General features: G+C 34.5%; 1 protein-coding gene and 1 long non-coding RNA gene across 4 annotated transcripts; one reads left to right on the top strand and one right to left on the bottom strand.

The window, feature by feature from the left end:
- Window positions 1-131: 131 nt before the first annotated feature.
- On the bottom strand, window positions 132-17,850 carry LOC130820607 (PH, RCC1 and FYVE domains-containing protein 1-like). Of its 3 annotated transcripts, XM_057686041.1 has the most exons (9): window positions 17,060-17,850; window positions 13,306-13,392; window positions 12,681-12,770; window positions 11,220-11,300; window positions 10,858-11,016; window positions 8,663-10,759; window positions 4,966-5,112; window positions 1,789-2,075; window positions 132-604 (listed from the first exon to the last, which is right to left on the bottom strand). In XM_057686041.1, exons 1-9 carry the CDS (start codon window positions 17,105-17,107, stop codon window positions 514-516), a joined length of 3,087 nt encoding a protein of 1,028 aa, XP_057542024.1. In that variant the 5' UTR covers window positions 17,108-17,850; the 3' UTR covers window positions 132-513. The 3 variants fall into 3 exon arrangements, with proteins under 3 accessions (XP_057542024.1, XP_057542025.1, XP_057542026.1); XM_057686042.1 differs by lacking the exons at window positions 12,681-12,770; window positions 13,306-13,392; window positions 17,060-17,850 and having other exon boundaries at window positions 10,917-11,016; XM_057686043.1 differs by lacking the exons at window positions 11,220-11,300; window positions 12,681-12,770; window positions 13,306-13,392; window positions 17,060-17,850 and having other exon boundaries at window positions 10,917-11,198.
- Window positions 4,156-8,859, top strand: LOC130820608 (uncharacterized). The gene is made up of 3 exons (XR_009045239.1): window positions 4,156-4,293; window positions 4,844-5,098; window positions 8,722-8,859. It is a non-coding gene; the product is annotated as an uncharacterized LOC130820608 (long non-coding RNA).
- Window positions 17,851-19,217: the final 1,367 nt, after the last annotated feature.

Here is a 19,217-nt window from a genome sequence, read left to right as displayed (position 1 = left end):
ATAGAACTAATGACAGTAGTGGAGACATTTCCATAAAAAAACATAGCAAAATCAGTGGGTTTTAACATTAAATTAAAAGAAGTAGCAAAATTCAAAAAAGAGCCCTTTTATTATCGAACAATCCTATTAGCTTGGAGCAAAAAGCCATTTCCCCATTTCACTTATACTCTGAATTTTACATCAATGCATGAGCGGACTGTTCCCGTTAGTATTTTATACAAAACTAGTCTAATAGCTACATTCTCTGTAACTTCAAAGGATTGTCCAACTATTCATCACAAATTTACATGGTCACAAAAATGGATTCATCACAAGTTGCGCAACCTATTTTTTAAATCCTGGGTCCGCCCCTGTTTCTAAAAGAGAAGACAATTGCACCAATTTCACATATCCAAGAGCGTAATACAGAGCTTGGTGCCCCTCCTTTCTATTGCAGTTTGGTACATTCCAAGTAGGAAGAGCAATAGTTTTATCAGTTCAGCTTCCACAATGGAAAGGAGCTGTTGATCACTTCTATTGATTCCGTATATTGTGTCTCTCGCATACTCTACTGCTGTTTTCAGCCCACCATTTCTCTGCTTGTGTTTCGCTGAAACGTTTGCGACTGATGAAAGAAAAGAATACTCATTAAAGGTTCCAGCTACAGTTTACATAAAGGAAGTACAAAAGGCAGAAGAACACAAGTAAATTGTGCCAATTTTTATCTATTCAGAAGTATACCACTGGAATCTGGATGGAAACTAAAAAGAGAGACCAGTCACCAGGACGGTTCATTTTGCAGGACAGTAGGAATGAGAATGAAATAGAAAATGACTAAAAACTTAAAGAAGAGCTGCCAGAAGTGATTTTTCATGATATTTTTTACCTTTGTTGAAAGACCAAGACAAGAATAAAAAAATTTCTAACCATTAAAACGCCATATTTTATTAATTAACAATATTCAGTAGCAAACTAGCAATTGTTTACAAAAATTCAGGTTTTTAAAGATCTAGAAACGCACAAAGTCAGTATCACGCCTAGTTACTAATTGACAGGGTTTTGCTTTCTTTAACAATCACACAAGTAAGGATTGTTAAATAAAGTGAGTAATAAGACTTCACTAACAACTACCTTTGCATTCAAACAATGTTCTCTTCCTTAGTTAATAGTAAAGCCAAAACCTTCAAAAATAACAATGCCAAAGCTTTGAATGTGGGTGTCCAAACTTCTACATGGTGGATACAAACTGATTGTTGCTAATTTAGGGTATCATGTACTTGATATACAAACGCAAGCCAACAAGATATATGCACAAAGAAAAGTATAAGTAAAAAATTTAATGAATAAACAATAAAATATTAATAAATACACAATCTTGAGACAACACAATCGCTCTTGACATGTCATTACCCAAATGAGTGACTCACATCTTAGTAGAATGTACACAACATTATCCTGTAATAACAAAGAGGTAGTTCTTTATTATCCCATGATAGGCTGATAGCAAACAAACTTTTGCGAGTCAATATAAATAAGAAGTTCACATTGTAAAATAAGCTCAAGAGCATGAACATTACTAGACCATGAAAAAGTAGTTCAAGAGCTTTGACAAAGCCACATATGCCTTGTAGGTTATATCTCTAAATGACATGAAACCCACAATTAAATAAAGCAAGAAATATAAACATAAAAAATATTTTCCTTGAGACAGTACAAGACATAACATGTACTACACACACGTGCGGAAAGAACCTGAAACAAGATTTTACTACTCAATTATATAACTCAAGTATTGTGATATAAGAATACCTGAAACGCACACGCTTAAGCTCATTAATACCCCCTGGCAAGGAGCAAAGGGTTATGTACACACCAGGCTCATCTTGCACAACACACTCAGTTTTAACAGGCTGTGCTTTGGCTCCATGAGTCAGCAGGGCGTCCATATTATTATTTGACTCGCTATTAGAAGACAAAATGCTTGTTGGATTGTTCTCATCAGAGATCTTTCTAAAAGACTCACAGGATTGCGCATAATTATCTACTTTGCTGGTTGCATTGTTTCCTCCTTGTAGCTTTTCAGTCATGTCCTTTAACTGTCAGAACATTTTAGAATCCATACATCAGCTACCATTGTTAGAACACCCAGCCTGAAGCTGACTCCAACAGAGTAACTGGGTTCTATATTTGAGTTGAAAAAAATTTAAAAGATGATATCTTCAACATTAAACTCCAAGATAATTTCAAATGACTAAAAACTTGCATCTCTGTACCTTCTATTCCTGGTACTGTTGGATATAATACGCCACAAAAGATTGTTGATTTACTAAGCCCTATGTATTTCTCTAAACTACATAAGATGTTTCTGAAAATCATAATTTAGCGTCAACAGGTAGCTTGAAAAATAGTATCAGGAATTTCTCATTTAAAATTTAAGCTTTTCCAAAAGTCACCGTGGGTCTTTGCAGGTGCCTATTGAGAACTTGCTTTCTAAAATATTATTTTAATTTAGTGACATTGGAAAAGTGTTATTTTCTTATTAATTCTTCTCCAAGTAAGCCAAAGAGTTTGATCCACCCTTTAAATATTTTTCCATGTCTTGTCATCATCGGCAAACAAACTTAATTTAAGGCTAAGCTCAAATGTTTTCTCTATCTGTCTAGAGCCCAAGGCATCTTTTTAAAACATTGGAAATAAAGTTGATGCCAGTCTCAAACAGCACACAGGAACTCAATTAGGGGCTTTTATTAAAAAGCTCAGAGAATTGCATACACAAGATAAACCAGTAGCTAAAGATGTTGATGACACCGCAATTGCTAGTGGTGGATCCAATGTGGATAGTCGGGAAAATTTGGTAAACAAGGGAAAAAAGCACTTCTCATAGATTGGACTTGATATTACAATTTTTTGGACTATTGTGATTAAAAATGGGATGATTGAGAAAACAAGAGTCATTAGTATAAATTGACATCGTAATAGTATATAATTTAATTATACATAAAATGTAATCAAAAGATAACAATCAAAATGGATAGTTACAAGCAATTTGAGAAGCTTGTGATCTCTCAAATGAATATAAAACCCATACAAAAGTGTATCAATATCTGGATACATTTCCTTTCCTTTCCCCTTACCCCTATATATAGAACAATTTCTCCTCTAAGCTAAACCTATTCACCAAACTAAAACTTAACTAGGTAATACTAAAATACCCTTAACTACGGCTTTCCCTAAAATCCTCATTCATTACAGTAATGATGTCAACTCAAATAGAGTTCATAAAGACAAAATACTAATGTATATGTAGCAAAAGGCTATGGTCATCTTAGGTGTTCAAAGTACCAATTAAAAACTGCGGTTTCCTGAAAGTTAAAGAAGGGGTCTGAAAAGGCGTCAATCTCTTGCTCTCACTCTCTTGAAAGAGAATGATGATTGCTTCGCGTAGGGAAATTCTTTGACTTACCAATATGCATTAATCGAAGACTGTTTTTAACACTTGACACGTTTTTGCATCTGCCTTTAACATGAAAAAGAAAAAATTGGACATATTTGAAGATAATGATAACCACAAGCCATTACCACCGTGCCAAGACTTGACAAATCTGAAAGGACGAAAAGTTTTTGCTTTTGCTGATAGGGACACATAGCAACAAAATTTAGGAAACCGTTAATACAATAGAATTTTCAAATATACCAAATTAAAAATGGCAAAAGCAAAGGGCTTGATCTACATTGAAATTCGCATACATCCCGAGTAAAAAATGATATTATGGGAGAGCTTTGCAGCTTTTGGATGGGTTCTTTTGTCATATTTCTTCAGAAGATCTGTTTAGATATGAGAATGAGGGGACCAGCTTAAAAGTAGAATATCAAGATCCAATACTTCAATGAGGTACAATGGATTTGATTTTTAAATTTGGAGATTCAAAGAGAAAAACAGCTGAGATTTCATAGCTCTTGGTCTACAAAGAGGCATTGTTAAAATATCATAAATTACCATAAAAGAATCAAGTTAAGTTCCAACATTACCTACTTACCTCATCAAGTTTTCTTCACTAAACCAAAAAGAGAGTATAAGACACTGCCGAAATAGAGAAGTAGGATGTTCCTCATCAATGGGTTGTTAGAAGGAAGCTAGTTGCTATGAGATTGCCAGTTCTCCACTCTCTAAATAAGTTATGGCTATTAGCAAGTAGGATGGGCGAGAAGAAGGAAAAAAGATAAGAACTGTCATCTGTTTGGAACTTAGAAGAGCTTCTTGATTCGTTAAATCCATATCCCAAACAGAAAAGCTATATAATTTCCTGATGAAAGGTGCACAAGTAATTCTTGTTTATTTTTACTTAAGATGGAATAATGACTTTAAAATTTTTTTCCTCTACTTGTTAGTATTTACTTGAAATGTCCAACTCAAAACCAGTGTTCCTTACCATTAATCAATGGACAACTTTTATCCTTCCTATATGCAATTGGCTAGTCATATAATCTACAATATTTTTGTCATCACTTTTCCAACTCAACATTCATTTTCAATCTGAATTCGTGATTTCATTCAATGGGGAACAAAAATTCACTTCAATAGCTTTTCAACCGAATATGTGTGAACTTCTCCAGTTCTCTTGTGAGTTTTTTATGTGGGAGGGGATGGAGTGACATCAGAAATTTGGAAATTTCTGATCTATCTCATTATTCTTATAGAAAAACAAATGGAAACTTCTAAAACTATCTTATAGTGTTCTCTATTACCTCTACTTCCTTCAATAATACATGAATTCATGTTCTTAAGAAAGCTCTTAAGCCTACAATATGATAGAATAAACAATTTCTTGTATCATAACAGAAGTAATGAAGTTATCAATGACAGGAACACATTAAGGTTGATCAATAGACAAGGAAACATCTCAGAAGCACAAATTTGTATCATTACAAACTGAAAGATGAATCTGACGCTGAGTATCACTGACATGTAAAAGAAGTGCAACTTACCTGCAGAGTAAGAGACTTGATGACTTCCTTGGCAGCTCTAGATTTTTCAGCCTCATTCATTGTTATCACCTTGGCCTCCTTAAGTTGCTTTCTTGCTTTCTCTAATTCAGCTTCAAGAAGCTTATTATCAACAGTAAGTTTTTCTACCTAGTACATCCCAAAATTTCATCAGAATTGTATACTTATTATAAAAGGGCTTATGCTGCAGCCATCATAGAATATATTTAAGGTATTAAATTTCCACAGTTTATATTTGACACATGTAGCAGAATACTAGTATTCAAACATTGTCATGTTGTTTACTTAGAAACAGATGATGATACTTCACAATATTTATATTTATATTTTATATACACTAAAATGGGCACTCATTCAATGCAATTTCTTTAGGGCTATCTCACTTTTTAATCGTTACAGCCATAAACATTTATTTCTTATTTCATAATTATACATTCAGTTTTCAAATAAAACCTAATTGTACAAGAGGAGCTAATCCCTCTATTTCCTTTGTTATTGCTTTTTTGGTTTATGTAATCCCCAAAGCTACGTTGACCATTATTATCTTGAATTATATAGTACTAAAAGTTTTATAAACATGCTTTTATAAACATATATTGAGACAAAACCAGTGAAACGTAATTTGTAATATTTTCTAAGATATTAATGGTCAAAATTTGAATGTTTGACAATGGAAGTCAATAGATGACATTGATAAATATTCAATGCTGTTGGTGACTGCATATTCACCTAGTACGGCCTTACAATTTAGACTTCATTTACCATTTTTCTAAGTTAAGAAGAAAGCGATTTGAGCTACATTCTCTCAAATTTGTAAGTCCAAATGGTTTTTGCGCTTTTTATACCGGTTAACAACCAACAAATCATATACTCTTCCTCCCTATTTCTCGTTCCACATGCAAAACCTTCATGAACACTTCAACATGACCATTTTGATCACCCTCAAGATACAACTTTTCTGATGTCTGGATACGTTTATCACACCAACTAATTTCTCGCAAGAAAGTGCTTTTGAATGCTTAATCTATGCTCCCACTTGCGCGCTCTGACTTGGGATGCATATGCACTGACGACAATCAATATTTCTTTTTCACACACAATACTCTTATATTCATCATTTACTCTACATAACTCTGCTTCATTGTTAACTACACATCCATCAAAATACCAACTTGTTTCTCTTATCATGGAAACCACAATTTTCATGTTATCCTCTCTTATGAATCTATTGGTCTCTTTACTAACCCATCTTGTCTCTTGCATCCATGGAATGTTAACTTTACGTCTTTTCATAACACTTACCAACTCTAAGTAGTATTCTGAAAGAGTTCCAATATCCCAAGATGTGAGTCTTAGATTAAATCTATTCTTTTCCTTGTTCCCTTATCCTCAAAACCAAATAATGTTTTATCATTTGACACTATATTAGGTGATGTGGTATGCCACTTTTGGGCAATGACCTAGATATCCTTGCATATTTACTACTTTAACTACTCTGAAAAGAATAAAGCTTGCGTTAATTTGAATTTGACTCATGTCACAAGATGTGATAATATTTTGCGTTAATTTGTTTAGGTTCATGAAGCCGACTCCATATTGTTTGGATTAAAACTTTGGCACGGTTGTAGTAGTCCCATTGTCCCAAATTTATTTTCCATTTAAGCTTTGAGAAGCATATTAAGGGGTACTATTCTCATTTAAATGTGAGCTAGAAAAATAGAAAACTAAAAGTAGATAGACATGGAAACCTAGAGAGAGAGCATTGTAGGCACAAAGATGGGAGTGATGAAACAAGAAATGTTTGCAAGAGAGTGGGATCTAACTTAAATTGGGGGTGTGAATATCCAATTTAATTTCCAATTTAGGTAAAAGGAAAAGATATTTTGTAAAGGTATTCATTTGTTTTTTCAAGTGGATTTCGTTATGATGTTTTGTATTCTTGTGTGTGCATAAAGCATGCGAATTTGGTTTGATACTTCTAAGTTGAATATACTATTCTATTTTAAGTTCACGATGGTTTATACTATTCTTGTGTGTGCATAAAGCATGCCAATTTGGTTTGATATTTCTAAGTTAATATAATAATCATTTTTGACTTCACGATGGTTCATACTCAATTTCGAATCAGCAAGGCACAGTGCAAAGCATTGCGTGTATATTAAGTTGCAAATGCAACCTAAAGGTTTTAAGATACCTCGTTACAATATAGGAAACTAACTGAAAAATCATCGCTATTGGCCACGAAAATAGTTTTGCAACCAAATCTGCAATTGCTATTGCATCCTAGAATTTTGAGCCATGTGTAAATCAAACTCTATTATGAATAAATGGAGGGAGTGTGAATTAAGGGGTGATTTTTATTCTAAAAATCACCAAGAGTTATTGAGTTCCATATTAATTGAAAAAGTTGAGACAAAAAATGAATAGCAAACAAAACTAAAGTCATAATGGAGGAATATCTCATCAAGCTTGATTTTTCAACATGGAACATCTTACTTAGTTGTCCATTACCTCGGGAAAAGTGTATCTCCCATAATTATGATCACCTAGGAAACTAAATCTCACTTAATTAAAGACCTAGCTGGTGGATGCTCCATATGTCCATCATTTCAATGGAGCCAAAGATTTATAGTTCTTTGGTTTCAGATTATAATGGACTAAAGTAAAATGACTATTAAATCATGTGCACTTCTTATTTACGTGATGTTGCACATGACGTTTATTACCAAGAGTCATTCGAAAACAACCTATTTGTTAGTTTCATCATTAACAAGGGTAAGATTGCGTACATCCGAGCCTCTAAAATCTCACCCTAGATGGGAGCTACTTGATGGCACCAGGATAAATGCCAAAATGGAGTGTTATTGTTATTGGTGGATGCTCCATGCAAGTAGGGCCACATCATTGTTCCATTTCCCACCACTTTTGGGGTAATTCCATAATAGAGAGCTTTGTTTCTTGAACAAACAGCATTTCATCAACCCAGACCTATGAAAAATTTCCTTTTAATACCTATCCATCAACAAGGGGATCCTCCCTTTCTCTACATTTTCCATTAAGAGTATTAATATTCCCACCATCGTTACTATGAGTCAAAGACTAATGTGAGACACGTCAGAGATATTTAATAGAAATGAATGACCGTAGTTTCAAGAAGGCTGTATTCATAATGCTTCAATTTTGACCTTTAATGTGACACTGCATGTCTGTAATCTAGTACCCATCCAGTGTATGACATGATTTACAACCGTAGTAAGATTTTTTCCAGTTTTTATTCAGTATCATATTCAAGTATCCAAACCCAATTAAGTCACTCTCTGTAACACAAGAAAGAACACCAATGTAAATTGAAGAATCACAAAAGCAGGGCTTGTTTCCACAAGATTTTTTATTTTATACCAGAAAGACATACAGAAAAGCACATAACGTCACAGACTCAAAGGAGACAAGTCATACACCTTCCATCCCCAGTCTTTGCAATTGAATGAGTTTCGAATGGCAATATGATCACGAATAGATAAGGATATTTGACAAGTAACAGTGAATGTATAAGCAAATATTAACAATGAAAATCCAGCAACAAATCCAGAATACCAAAATAGATTTGCATGCAATAAGCAAGGAAGGAGGAGTCTAATGTAAGAATGATAATAACCAAACTTCTAATAAATTGACTCACCTCTGCTCGCAATTGAACAACTTCTTGCCTCACATTATCATTTGTATGCTTTGAGCTAGGAGCCACAACTTCAGGAGATGTAGGAACACTGACCGAAGTGATTACTGTTGAAGATCCAATTGGACTGCACCCTTGTGAAACAGGTGATGCTGCCCGAGAAACTACTCTGGAACCAGGAGCAGAGGCTGAAATACGTTTGTCTGAGGCTCCTAAAGTAGCAGATCGAATGGTGGATGGGTGATTACATCCAGGTTGAAAGATACCATTAAAAGTTGGAAGAATGGAGTTCTCAACTTTTCCTTGTTTGGCACCACTCTTAGAACGATCACTATCAGTTCTTTTGATAGGATTGACTAATGAGAGTCCTGAAAATTTGGGAAGTAAGGACTCCTTGTCTTCTCCTTCATTGGATTTTTGAAGACTAATCTTTATGGGTCTAGGAATTCGCAAATTTCCAGATTCTGTTGCTTTCTGGAGCTTCACAAAGCAATCATCACAAACACGGAACGGCTTATTCATGTTTGGAGCCAATGAAGCTTTCAGAGATTTGCGGCTGCTGCATACTCTGCAAAACACTTGCCCACAGTTGTAACAATTGTGACGCTTCCTCCGAAAACCAAATGGATTATGACAATTCGTACATGTAGAATGGTCAGTTCCAGAAACCCATTTGTGCAGACAAATTATAGCAGTAAAATTAGATCCACAAGAAACACTCCTCACTTGATTACCTTTCATAAATTCAACAAAAGTTGGTTCATTTCTATGGTCAATGTCTCCATGACCTAATTGCCCATTTGATCCTTTTCCCCATGTGAAGAGCTCCGCCTTAGATGTTACAATGGCTACATGATGAGAGCCACAGGCAATATCTTCAACAAAATTGTCTGCAATCTTACCCTCAACACAAGCTGGGACTCTTCCATCAGATTCAGGACATCCTAATTGTCCATAATCAGTACTGCCCATTGAATAAACTCGTCCAGTGGTTGAGAGAGCTACAGTAAAATCATGTCCACAAGCCACTTTGCAGAAATTCTTATCTATTAATGTTTCTACATACATAGGTATCAGTCTAACTTCACTGTCACCATGTCCAAGCTGACCTTTATCACCCTCACCCCAGGTAAAGAGCTTTCCTGCTGCTGAAAAAGATCTATCAAAAGAGGCTTCATTTTCCATCGTATCAACTATAGCCGCAGTATGCCAGGTACCACAAGCCACCTTCAATGTCCGTAGTCCTCTTAGAGCATCAACTTCCCTTGGAACAGTGTAGCTGATGCGGTCTCCATGGCCTAGGACCCCAAATGTTCCATCTCCAAATGTAAACAGCTTTCCAGAAGCTAGAACAGCAGCAGTATGCCAAGGTCCACAAGACACATAGGATACTTGCACACCATCTAGAGGTCCACATACTCTTTTTGGAATCCAGTGACCTGCCTCACTTCCATGTCCAAGCATACCAGGGTTACAAGAACCACCACCCCATGTAAAAAGATCACCAGAAGTGGTAATGGCACAAGTATGATACTCTCCACACGCAGCTAGTTCAATATTGAAGCCATTAAGACCATCAATCAGCTTTGGATTCAAAATATCAGCTTCTACACCATGACCTAGCCTGCCTCCCAACTCCTCCCCCCAACTAAAAATTTCCCCTTGCCTGGTAATCAACACTGCATGACTAACACCACAAGCTATATGATGAACATCAAAGACTACAGTTGATTCCAATGCTTTGGGCAAATTAGCATCAAACATGCCACTATGCAAAACTCTAGAACCACCACCCACAATGCCCTCACCAATACCTTCTCCCCAGATGAAAACATCACCCAAGGAATCAAAATCATCACGAATAGATCCCTGACTTGATGAGCTTATTATACTTGAAGAACTTATCCGAACATTATCTGATGACGAGCTTCGGCGCGTAATACTGTTGGATGGTTGTAAGCTAGTAATATAAGAGGAAGTATCAACCTGACTAAACTTGTTGGATGTAGCAGTGTAAAGCACTATATCGGAAAATGCCTTTCCCAATCCAGTCTGCAGAGGGCTGTCCAGAGGTACTTGACACGTTGTATCCCCAATATCCTAATGTTATTCAAAAGTAAGACACAATAAGCCATAACTAAAAGATATGATTATATCCCAATATATACTAGAGAAAAAGGAGAAGTTATTGGACAGACAAGTGATGCAAATGTATGACGTATTCTTCGTGTAGTTGAACCATCTAGAGATGTCTTACTTTCCCTTGCTTCATTTCTCAGCTTACGCCAGCCACTACTAGAGATCAGTGCCTTAAGACCAACAAACCATACTTCAGCTTCATCTTTGTCCTTGCATATCTATCAAATGACCAGCAAAAGATTGAAAAATTACAAGAATGAAGACCATAACACGCATGTAAATAAAGCATTCTGCAGATCAAAGCAACTTCTCCAAGTACACATATTTCCAAGTTCCAATTATATGAACACCCAGATTGAGAATATTGGAATTTGAAATTTTATAATTGGAAAATTTTAAGCTTTCATCAAAGAAGACTCACCAAATCCAAAGATCTATCATTGTATATAAGCGAGAAAGATTGATACTCCTTTTCAGGCCGAGGATATCGCTTAAAAATTGTCTGAGAAAAAAGGGTAAAGAATCACAAAACTTTATACAATTGAGCAGTTGACGAATTTCAGGAAATAATAACTTCAATACCCTCCATCCCATTAAAAAGTGACTAAAATAATGCACACAATTTAAGAAGTTAAGTGGCCATTAAATTTGATACAGCATAACCATATAATACTGCTATTTATTCGTTTGTTTCACTTCCCTTATTACATATATATTTTTTGACTTTGTCCTTTCCATTTTGTGTAATATTTTCTTGACATACTAACCCAACTTTCTGTCACCTCAAATACTATCCCTTAGTTTTCTAGCTCCTTTCTACATGTCCTATATTCTCTTGTTTAACCCCTCTCCCCACCTTGTGTGGAATATAATTCCAGTTGTAATAGTAGACCCTAGTGACACGAACTCTTGCACAAAATACAAAAGGCAGATAAAAGCTGCCTGCAATTAACACCTTTGCCCAAAACCTATTCTGAGTAGATCTTATCATCAGAAATATATCCTCCATACTGTGGAAAAGACGAAAAGTATATCAGTATTCTGCCTCTCATACCAAAAGAAAAAAAAAAAAAAATCCCTTAACCACCACTATCTGAGTTACCATGTTAGAAGGTAGAAGGTGCAAACATAAAGACCTAACTTTACTGCTAATCCAAAGACCCAAAATCACACATCCCATTCAAACTTCTACAAATATGAATAGTTGAGAAAAAGGTAGAATCAAACAAGGTATAGTCGTATAGACTACAGTAACCAATATAACAGAGTTTAATTAATGAGTGTGAGGCTCAAAATCCACAAGTGCAAAGCATGAAAAAAATATCTACATTGCAAGTATTATACTAAATAGCAGCAAAAGCAAGAAAAGGCTTGGACCAAAGGGATAAAATACTTTTGAAAGTGTATATCTGCAAGTCTTCTCAAAACACCTAACCCAACCTTCAAATGAGCTAGATAGATGATATCCTCATGAAAGTTGGTAATGGTGTCACCAAAAAGTTAAAGAAAAAAGGCATGGAAGGACAAAACTACCATTTTACCCGGACAGTCTCGGACCATAGTAGTAGCAATACATGGCCAGTGTCCCTCATAAGGCTCCAACCTCAACAAAATTGAAGTATACCCACATGCATGTAACTTTACCCCTTCAACTCCAAGCGGGTCATTTCATTATGTACTTGTCTGATACTTCAACAACTGAACTGAGACATAGAGGAGTCTAGTAATAACTTAAATGCATGCATAACTAATGACTTCACCATCACGACATTGTTTCAGTAAACTATAGTCAAAGAAACTGGTTTCATCATGACTTTGTGTTTTTAATTGAACATACACATATACCCACAAACTTTGATTCCCAGATATGAAGGACACTTACAGTTCGTTGTCCAGGAATAATCCTTGTAACTTGACTAAGTTTAAGTTGCTTCTCCTCCTTTCCAGAGTACCATATCAATACAGATTCGTCCTGGTTATACCCAGCAAAGGAGTCAACTACATGCAACAAAACCTTTATTCATTCAGAAATAAATGCTAATAAATAAGAAAACCCTGCTTTTTATGAGGCAAGTATGCAACAATCATCAGGATACAATTCTTAGTCGAGAAAAAAAGGGATAACTATACAACACTGAATCACTGATACTTAAAAGTAATGTCCTCGAAAGTGAAACACATACTGAGGGACGTACACAAACCTAGAAGTGGGCCTGAGAAATGACGTAACTTAACGACAATATCCAGTAAAATTCAATGCATAAAAGACCAGCAATGGTGGGAAAATGAAGGGAAGAAAGCAGTTTTGAAGTAAAATAGTAGCTTGAAAACCTTGCAAGAATACATATACCCTGAGTCTCAACACATTATCTTCAACAATATTAAACCAATTCATTCGCTCTGGACTATGATTTACCAAACAGTTATTCAGAATCAGAAACTGCAAAAGTTTTACATATTACATGTTTACTTAATGCACATAGAAATAACACAAGCAAACAGCTTACATTAGAAAGCCGAAATGTGCAGAACTTAGGCTTCCCTCTTCGCCCATATTTCAGCAAAGTTGCCCCTTTCTTCAATGCAGTAACCGCCTGTAAATTGTTCTAGAATCATTACACTGAGAATGAAAACATGGTTACTAGAGAAGTAGAGATCAAAAAAATATGTTTATGGAAAAGCAATTAAGCAATGGTATCCGGACTCTTCACAAAAAAGATAATAAATGGATATGACACTTGGACACTTCAGTTTTGGTTCAAAGTATTTTTTTTTTCAAAAGATAGCCAAGCCAAATATTAGACACATCGCCATATCGGAGTGGGACATGGCTATAAGAGTTTGGGTATAAGAGCAGGACTTATACACTTCCCCTAACTTACGCACATTGTATACCACTAAAACAATTTCTAAGAAATCTAAAGTGCTCCTGGTTATCATAAGAAAATTCACCTGATAACTTTGGTAACCTACATCTACATTACTGAGTTCACTATTAGTTTATGTTCAAAATGGTAGAATAGATTAAAACCAGAAATGAAAATGAAGAATACGGATCTATTTGCCAACAAACTTCTTATAAAGATTATAATTTAACTTAAGTTGATCCCTCTCTAAGAATCATAGTGCAAAAACAAGGCCGCATCTTAAGTCGGCCTAGCTGTAAAGGATTTCAAATCTACCATGCCACATTGTAAAAACGTAAAAACACATTTTTAAGACAAGTTTAAGGAATATCTCATAGTCTCGCCTATCTCGGCTAATAGTTCGTGTTACAACAACTGAATCACCGTGTATAACATGGTTGTGACTTTATTATCCTAAATTGCCTCCGATTTTTAATAGTTATTACACTTTTTCCTAATATTCTACCTTCGTTTCTAATTAATAACTACATTCCTTTGTATATATTTATTATTCAAGTGCAATCATTAAAGCAGAGGAAGTAATATACTACATATGGTTTTACTAGTTGCTAGTTGCCACAATTGCATACTAACCACTATTCAGCAAACAATATTGTCTTATAATTTGTACTTTATGTTTAAGTAAAAACTTAGTCAAGTGAGAACTTGTTTGATTCGTCTCAATTTATATTTTCATAATATAAATTTTTTTTTAATGTTTAGAAATGCGGAACTAGAGATACTAAGAGTCAAAATAGTGTATTGAATAGCATGAAAACAAAAGGTGTGGCGAAAACCAAAGGAAAATATGATGAAACAATGTAATTACATTTGCGGTCGCGATCAAAATCACATCGTAAAGGTCTATAAGTTTATCGTGAATGAAGAATCGATCAAGGCAATCGTAAATTCTACATCAACTGTGAATGTTGTTTCTCGGTCGCAATCAAAATCACATTTTTGCACAATTGCAGCTAGAACAAAGCAACATTTTGCACTATGCTCAAATCTAGATAAAAAATTACATATTTTATTCGAAAATCCTGTAGACATAAATTGATCAACTTCCCACTATAGTTAGATTTAAGATGTTTATACTTAAAATGATTTGATGAGAAAGTGAGGACGTTATGAGATAATCCACCCAGTAATATAGTTATTAACGATTATAATTTAGCTTGTAGATTAATGAACTTTGCATGTGAGGGCTCGTCACTTTTTGTCGGTCCCAAGATAGGATTAAGGAGAAAGGTGGCAAGTAGATTTGTGACAATCGACTTAATAAAACCTAGCAACATCCCATGATCATGAAACAAAAAAATCAATTTCTCATGGGCGCATCACCTACGAGCGACACACCACAATTTCTAAGTTTGGGTGTAATGAAAAGTATGCAAAGGCTCTAGGTTGTCGCCTAGAAACGACGCGCCACATTGTCCCAATGTGTTGTCAAATGAGCTAGGAGACATATAATTTAAACATAAAAAGTAAATGAAAACAAAGACCTGCGTTAAGATTTAGATCTTGAAACATTGGTAGCTTGACAAGTAGAATTTTAGAGTTAGCACTTAGTGGACATCATGGAAATGAGGATGACCTAGGATATGTGGAAGGGAAACAAATGACTTTTCAATCACAATTGGCCTTCAAAAGGTTTGACCCTAAGTCCTTTTCTTTTTACAGTAGTCCAAGATAACTCGATCAATCCAAGGAGACATGCCTTAGTGAATGTTTTTTGCAAACGACATTGTTTGGTGAGTGAAACCACAAAGAGGTTAATGCTTAGTTAGAACGAGGGAGACAAAAGTTCGAGTCACATAGGTTTAAGTTAAGTCTAAGTAAGGAGAAATACATAGTGTTAATTTAACACCAATGAGATAAATAGATATACTATAAAGTTGGAATAGAAAGAAATCACTCCAAGTGAATGCTTCAAATACCTTGAATCCATTGACCCATTGAATTAAGTGTCCTTGGAGAAATGGAGAGCAACCACATGGAAATTAAGTGATCGAAGTGTGCCCCTAAAACATATGGGCAAGTTTATTGGATGACCCTTAGACAAACGCAACTATATGGATCATAATGTTAAGAGTTCATAAAGGACTATTTTGAGAAGATAAGAAAGGACTATTGTGAGAAGATAAGAGAGGACTATTGTAGGAAGATGAGAGATGAGTGGACATACTAAGAAGAATAGAATTCGAAATGAAGACATAAGAAAGGGTTTGACAATTGGAGATATGGAGATAAAGATGCATTAGAATAGTGTAAGATTGTCGTTGTGGAAAAATATGTGAACGATTAGATTTACCAGTTGAGAGGGTAGAAAATCAAAATGAATGACAAAGTACATCAATATAATCCAATATATGTATGACAAAGTACAAACCAAAGTTAGGTAATACGGCGGAGCAACTAAAGTTTTTCCAATACCAATTACTCTATATCAAGTATCTACCTTGAGTCATTACCTATTTGTAGAAGTTTTAGTTAAGATAAAAAGACCTATCTGATGAGAAGTTTCATTGTACATGTTGATCCTCGACGACATTGTTTTAATGGACAAGACTATAGATGGGTCAATGCTAAGCTAAAAATGCTGAAATCGACATTAGAATTAAAAGGTTTAAGCAAGTCGAAGTACAACAAACGAAATGTTGTTTGGCTCAAATGATAATAGACGAAGTGTTGTAAAGTTAGATATGAACAAGCTCAATCCAAGTGAGTAAATGTAGATATTGATCAAAATGTTAAGGATGATATTGAGAGAACAAAATCGTTTAAATACACCGGTTATACGAGTGGAAAGTTAGCACTCTGTAAAAAGAGGAAGATGTAGTTGAAGATGACTAAGATAACAAGAGAGCAGAATGACATGACGAATTGCGATTTAAAAGAACATATAATAGCACATACAAATGAGTAGAGGAGGAAAATATACATGGATGATCGTTGAAATTAGATAGCATCATATAAAATAAAATCTTTATTACCCACTAATTTCCATTGTTTAATCAGCCAACCCCATTATATTGGGATTAAGACTTTCTCACTGTTATTATGTTGTTGACTCTTTGGCATCAAATAAAAAGTTAATACCCTGTTCATTCACAAAGTAAAGCATTCAAAATAGAAGAAGCCTGTAAGGACATCAATGATGCCCTTATATACCAAATTCATTTCACTACTCAAATGTCATGGCATCTAGGAGCTCCCACCTAAACGACTGGGTTGCATGTAGGCAATCTTACCACTTTCATTAATAACAAAAAGTTGTTTCCGGTTAACCTTGCATCTTACAATCAGCATTGAATAAAAATGAAAAGTGCACAATTGTTCAAACGAAAATAACCTGATCAATGTCCCTTTCTGCAGGGCCACCCCTGTGTGAATCAGCCATTTACGTTTGATTTCCAGTGTTGTTGAGGTCGACCCAGCTTTGAAATTTTACCCATTTGTAGTACCCCAAAAATCAAAATCACTAATCCTAAAACTCACTTGTTTGACTACTAACCCCATAGAACAGAAATTTCAATTCTCCGTATCATCATTGTTTATCGTATTCCCCATTATAACAAAATTGTCATCCAACGCATTTGATCTTCTAAAACCTCACACAAACTCCAAAATCACTCAAACATTGCACAAATAAGAGAAAGTTAGCCTCAAAGTCGAAACTGAATCACTTTACCTTGTCAATCCTCCTATTCGCGAACCCTAAATAGTAAAATCACCTCAAATTGTCAACTGAAATTCAACTCCTTACCTCAATCAAAAATCAAAATTTCTTCCAAAAGAAAAGAATGAATCGCACAAGTTTCCCAATGGAAAAAACTAATAAATCGATGAGAAAGAACGAAAAAGAATCTTTCAATGATGCATGTAATTTGACTTTAACGCTTCAAACAATGCACGACTAAATGAATTCGTCAAACTTGCAGGCCTTAACATATTTTTTTGGTAATCAAAAAATGAAAAAACACAAAACTGCAAAAGAATTAAAAATTGTGACGAATTTGAAAATTAATGTACCAAACTTCTCGCTTTTTAAATGTTGAAAATATTCAGAATCAACAAATGTAACGAATGCAAGAACAAGAAGACTACGCATTCAAAGTGCTCTTGGTTTGATTTTGTTTATACATTCTTTTTCTTTTTTACACTTCATCCATTTTCCTCGTCTTTCCATTTTATTCACGAGTAGGCCCAAAAAGACCAAATGTCGGGCCCACTTTGATGGTCTGTTTTACTTTCGGGTTAGCTATACTACATTAATACTCAAGAAAATTTGAATAAAATAAACTTATTTCTTAAAAAAAATTCAAAGGATAAATTTCGGAAAATGTTAATTTTAAAAAAGTGTCCTTGATTCCGAGCCTATAACTAGAGTTTGTTCACTGTTACATGAGAGAAAAAAATTTACTATGATTTTTTTCGTTGTTACCAACAATAAACAAAAGAAAAACGTTACAACATTTGAGAGACAAAAAACAACTAATAATAGATTCGTTGTTATGAACAACAAACAAATATTGTTTTTATTATTTTTTAAAAAATTTTTGCGCAACAAAGAAAAAGATAAAAATAAATGTTTTATTGGGACTTGGGTTATCAAAGGTTAAACTAATTTTGTAAGTGACTTTAATGATCACTTTAAGACTATAAAAAATAATTACTTTAAAATTATAGTAAATCTCACTCTGGTGGTTTAAGATTTAGGGAAATTTCAGTGCAGTATCGATCATCATTGTACCCAATGTATCCCGCTCATAAGAACTATGATCAGAGTCTTAAAAGGGAAGGAAGATGACAACTCATGCCCATAAAGAAGGATACGAGCAAAGAGTCCATTGACACGAAAAAGATCCTCGGAAAGAGAATATTTCTTCGTACCTTTAATTTCTTTCACCATTTGTTACTCCTTGTTATCTTCGTTTCATTGAATATATGAACCTCTTGATATTATATATGTGTCTACTGTCTAGTATTAGATGAAAAATGAAATGAAAAACAAACAGAGAAAGAAAAATAAAGTTAATATTAGTGTTAATATTAGTTATTGTTATTAGTTGTATGGTAAAGATACAATGGATTTACAAAACTTTGATTTGAAGTATTATGTCAAAGAATTGTTGAACATAGCTAAATCATTCTCATGGGAATATCTCATGTTCAAGTAAAACAAAAGCATTATTCACACCAATATTTGACTCAAGTCACATTACAACAAAGTAGGTTATATTTATTTTTTCTTCAATAGTGGATGAGATTTATTGATGACACTTTTCACAAGTATTTCCCGTTGAGAAAAAAATGTGTTTTCATCTGAAATAAACCATGACAAATAGCCTAAAGCGAGATTTATACCAAATCAGCATAAGCGGGTAGTTTAGGTGGAGTGGTTATTATGAGGATTAACATTTGAGTCTCTTGAGATGGTACATAAAGAATCATGCATTAAAGATATGCTCATATTCCCAAAATAATTCCTAATTTTTTAATAATCCTAC

The sequence above is a fragment of the Amaranthus tricolor genome, chromosome 8 (assembly GCF_026212465.1).
Source record: "Amaranthus tricolor cultivar Red isolate AtriRed21 chromosome 8, ASM2621246v1, whole genome shotgun sequence".
In the NCBI taxonomy this organism is placed as follows: domain Eukaryota; kingdom Viridiplantae; phylum Streptophyta; class Magnoliopsida; order Caryophyllales; family Amaranthaceae; genus Amaranthus; species Amaranthus tricolor.
This window is presented reverse-complemented; position numbering and strand designations above follow the sequence as displayed.

What these genes read in the sequence shown, in the direction of transcription:
- LOC130820607 (XM_057686041.1), bottom strand. Translation starts at nt 17,107, where the DNA reads ATGGCTGATTCACACAGGGGTGGCCCTGCAGAAAGGGACATTGATCAG. An exon ending in ATGATAGATCTTTGGATTTG is followed by an intron (nt 11,017 to 11,219) that starts GTGAGTCTTCTT and finishes GTCATTTGATAG; the next exon opens with ATATGCAAGGACAAAGATGA. An exon ending in TCAAGTCTCTTACTCTGCAG is followed by an intron (nt 2,076 to 4,965) that starts GTAAGTTGCACT and finishes ATGTTCTGACAG; the next exon opens with TTAAAGGACATGACTGAAAA.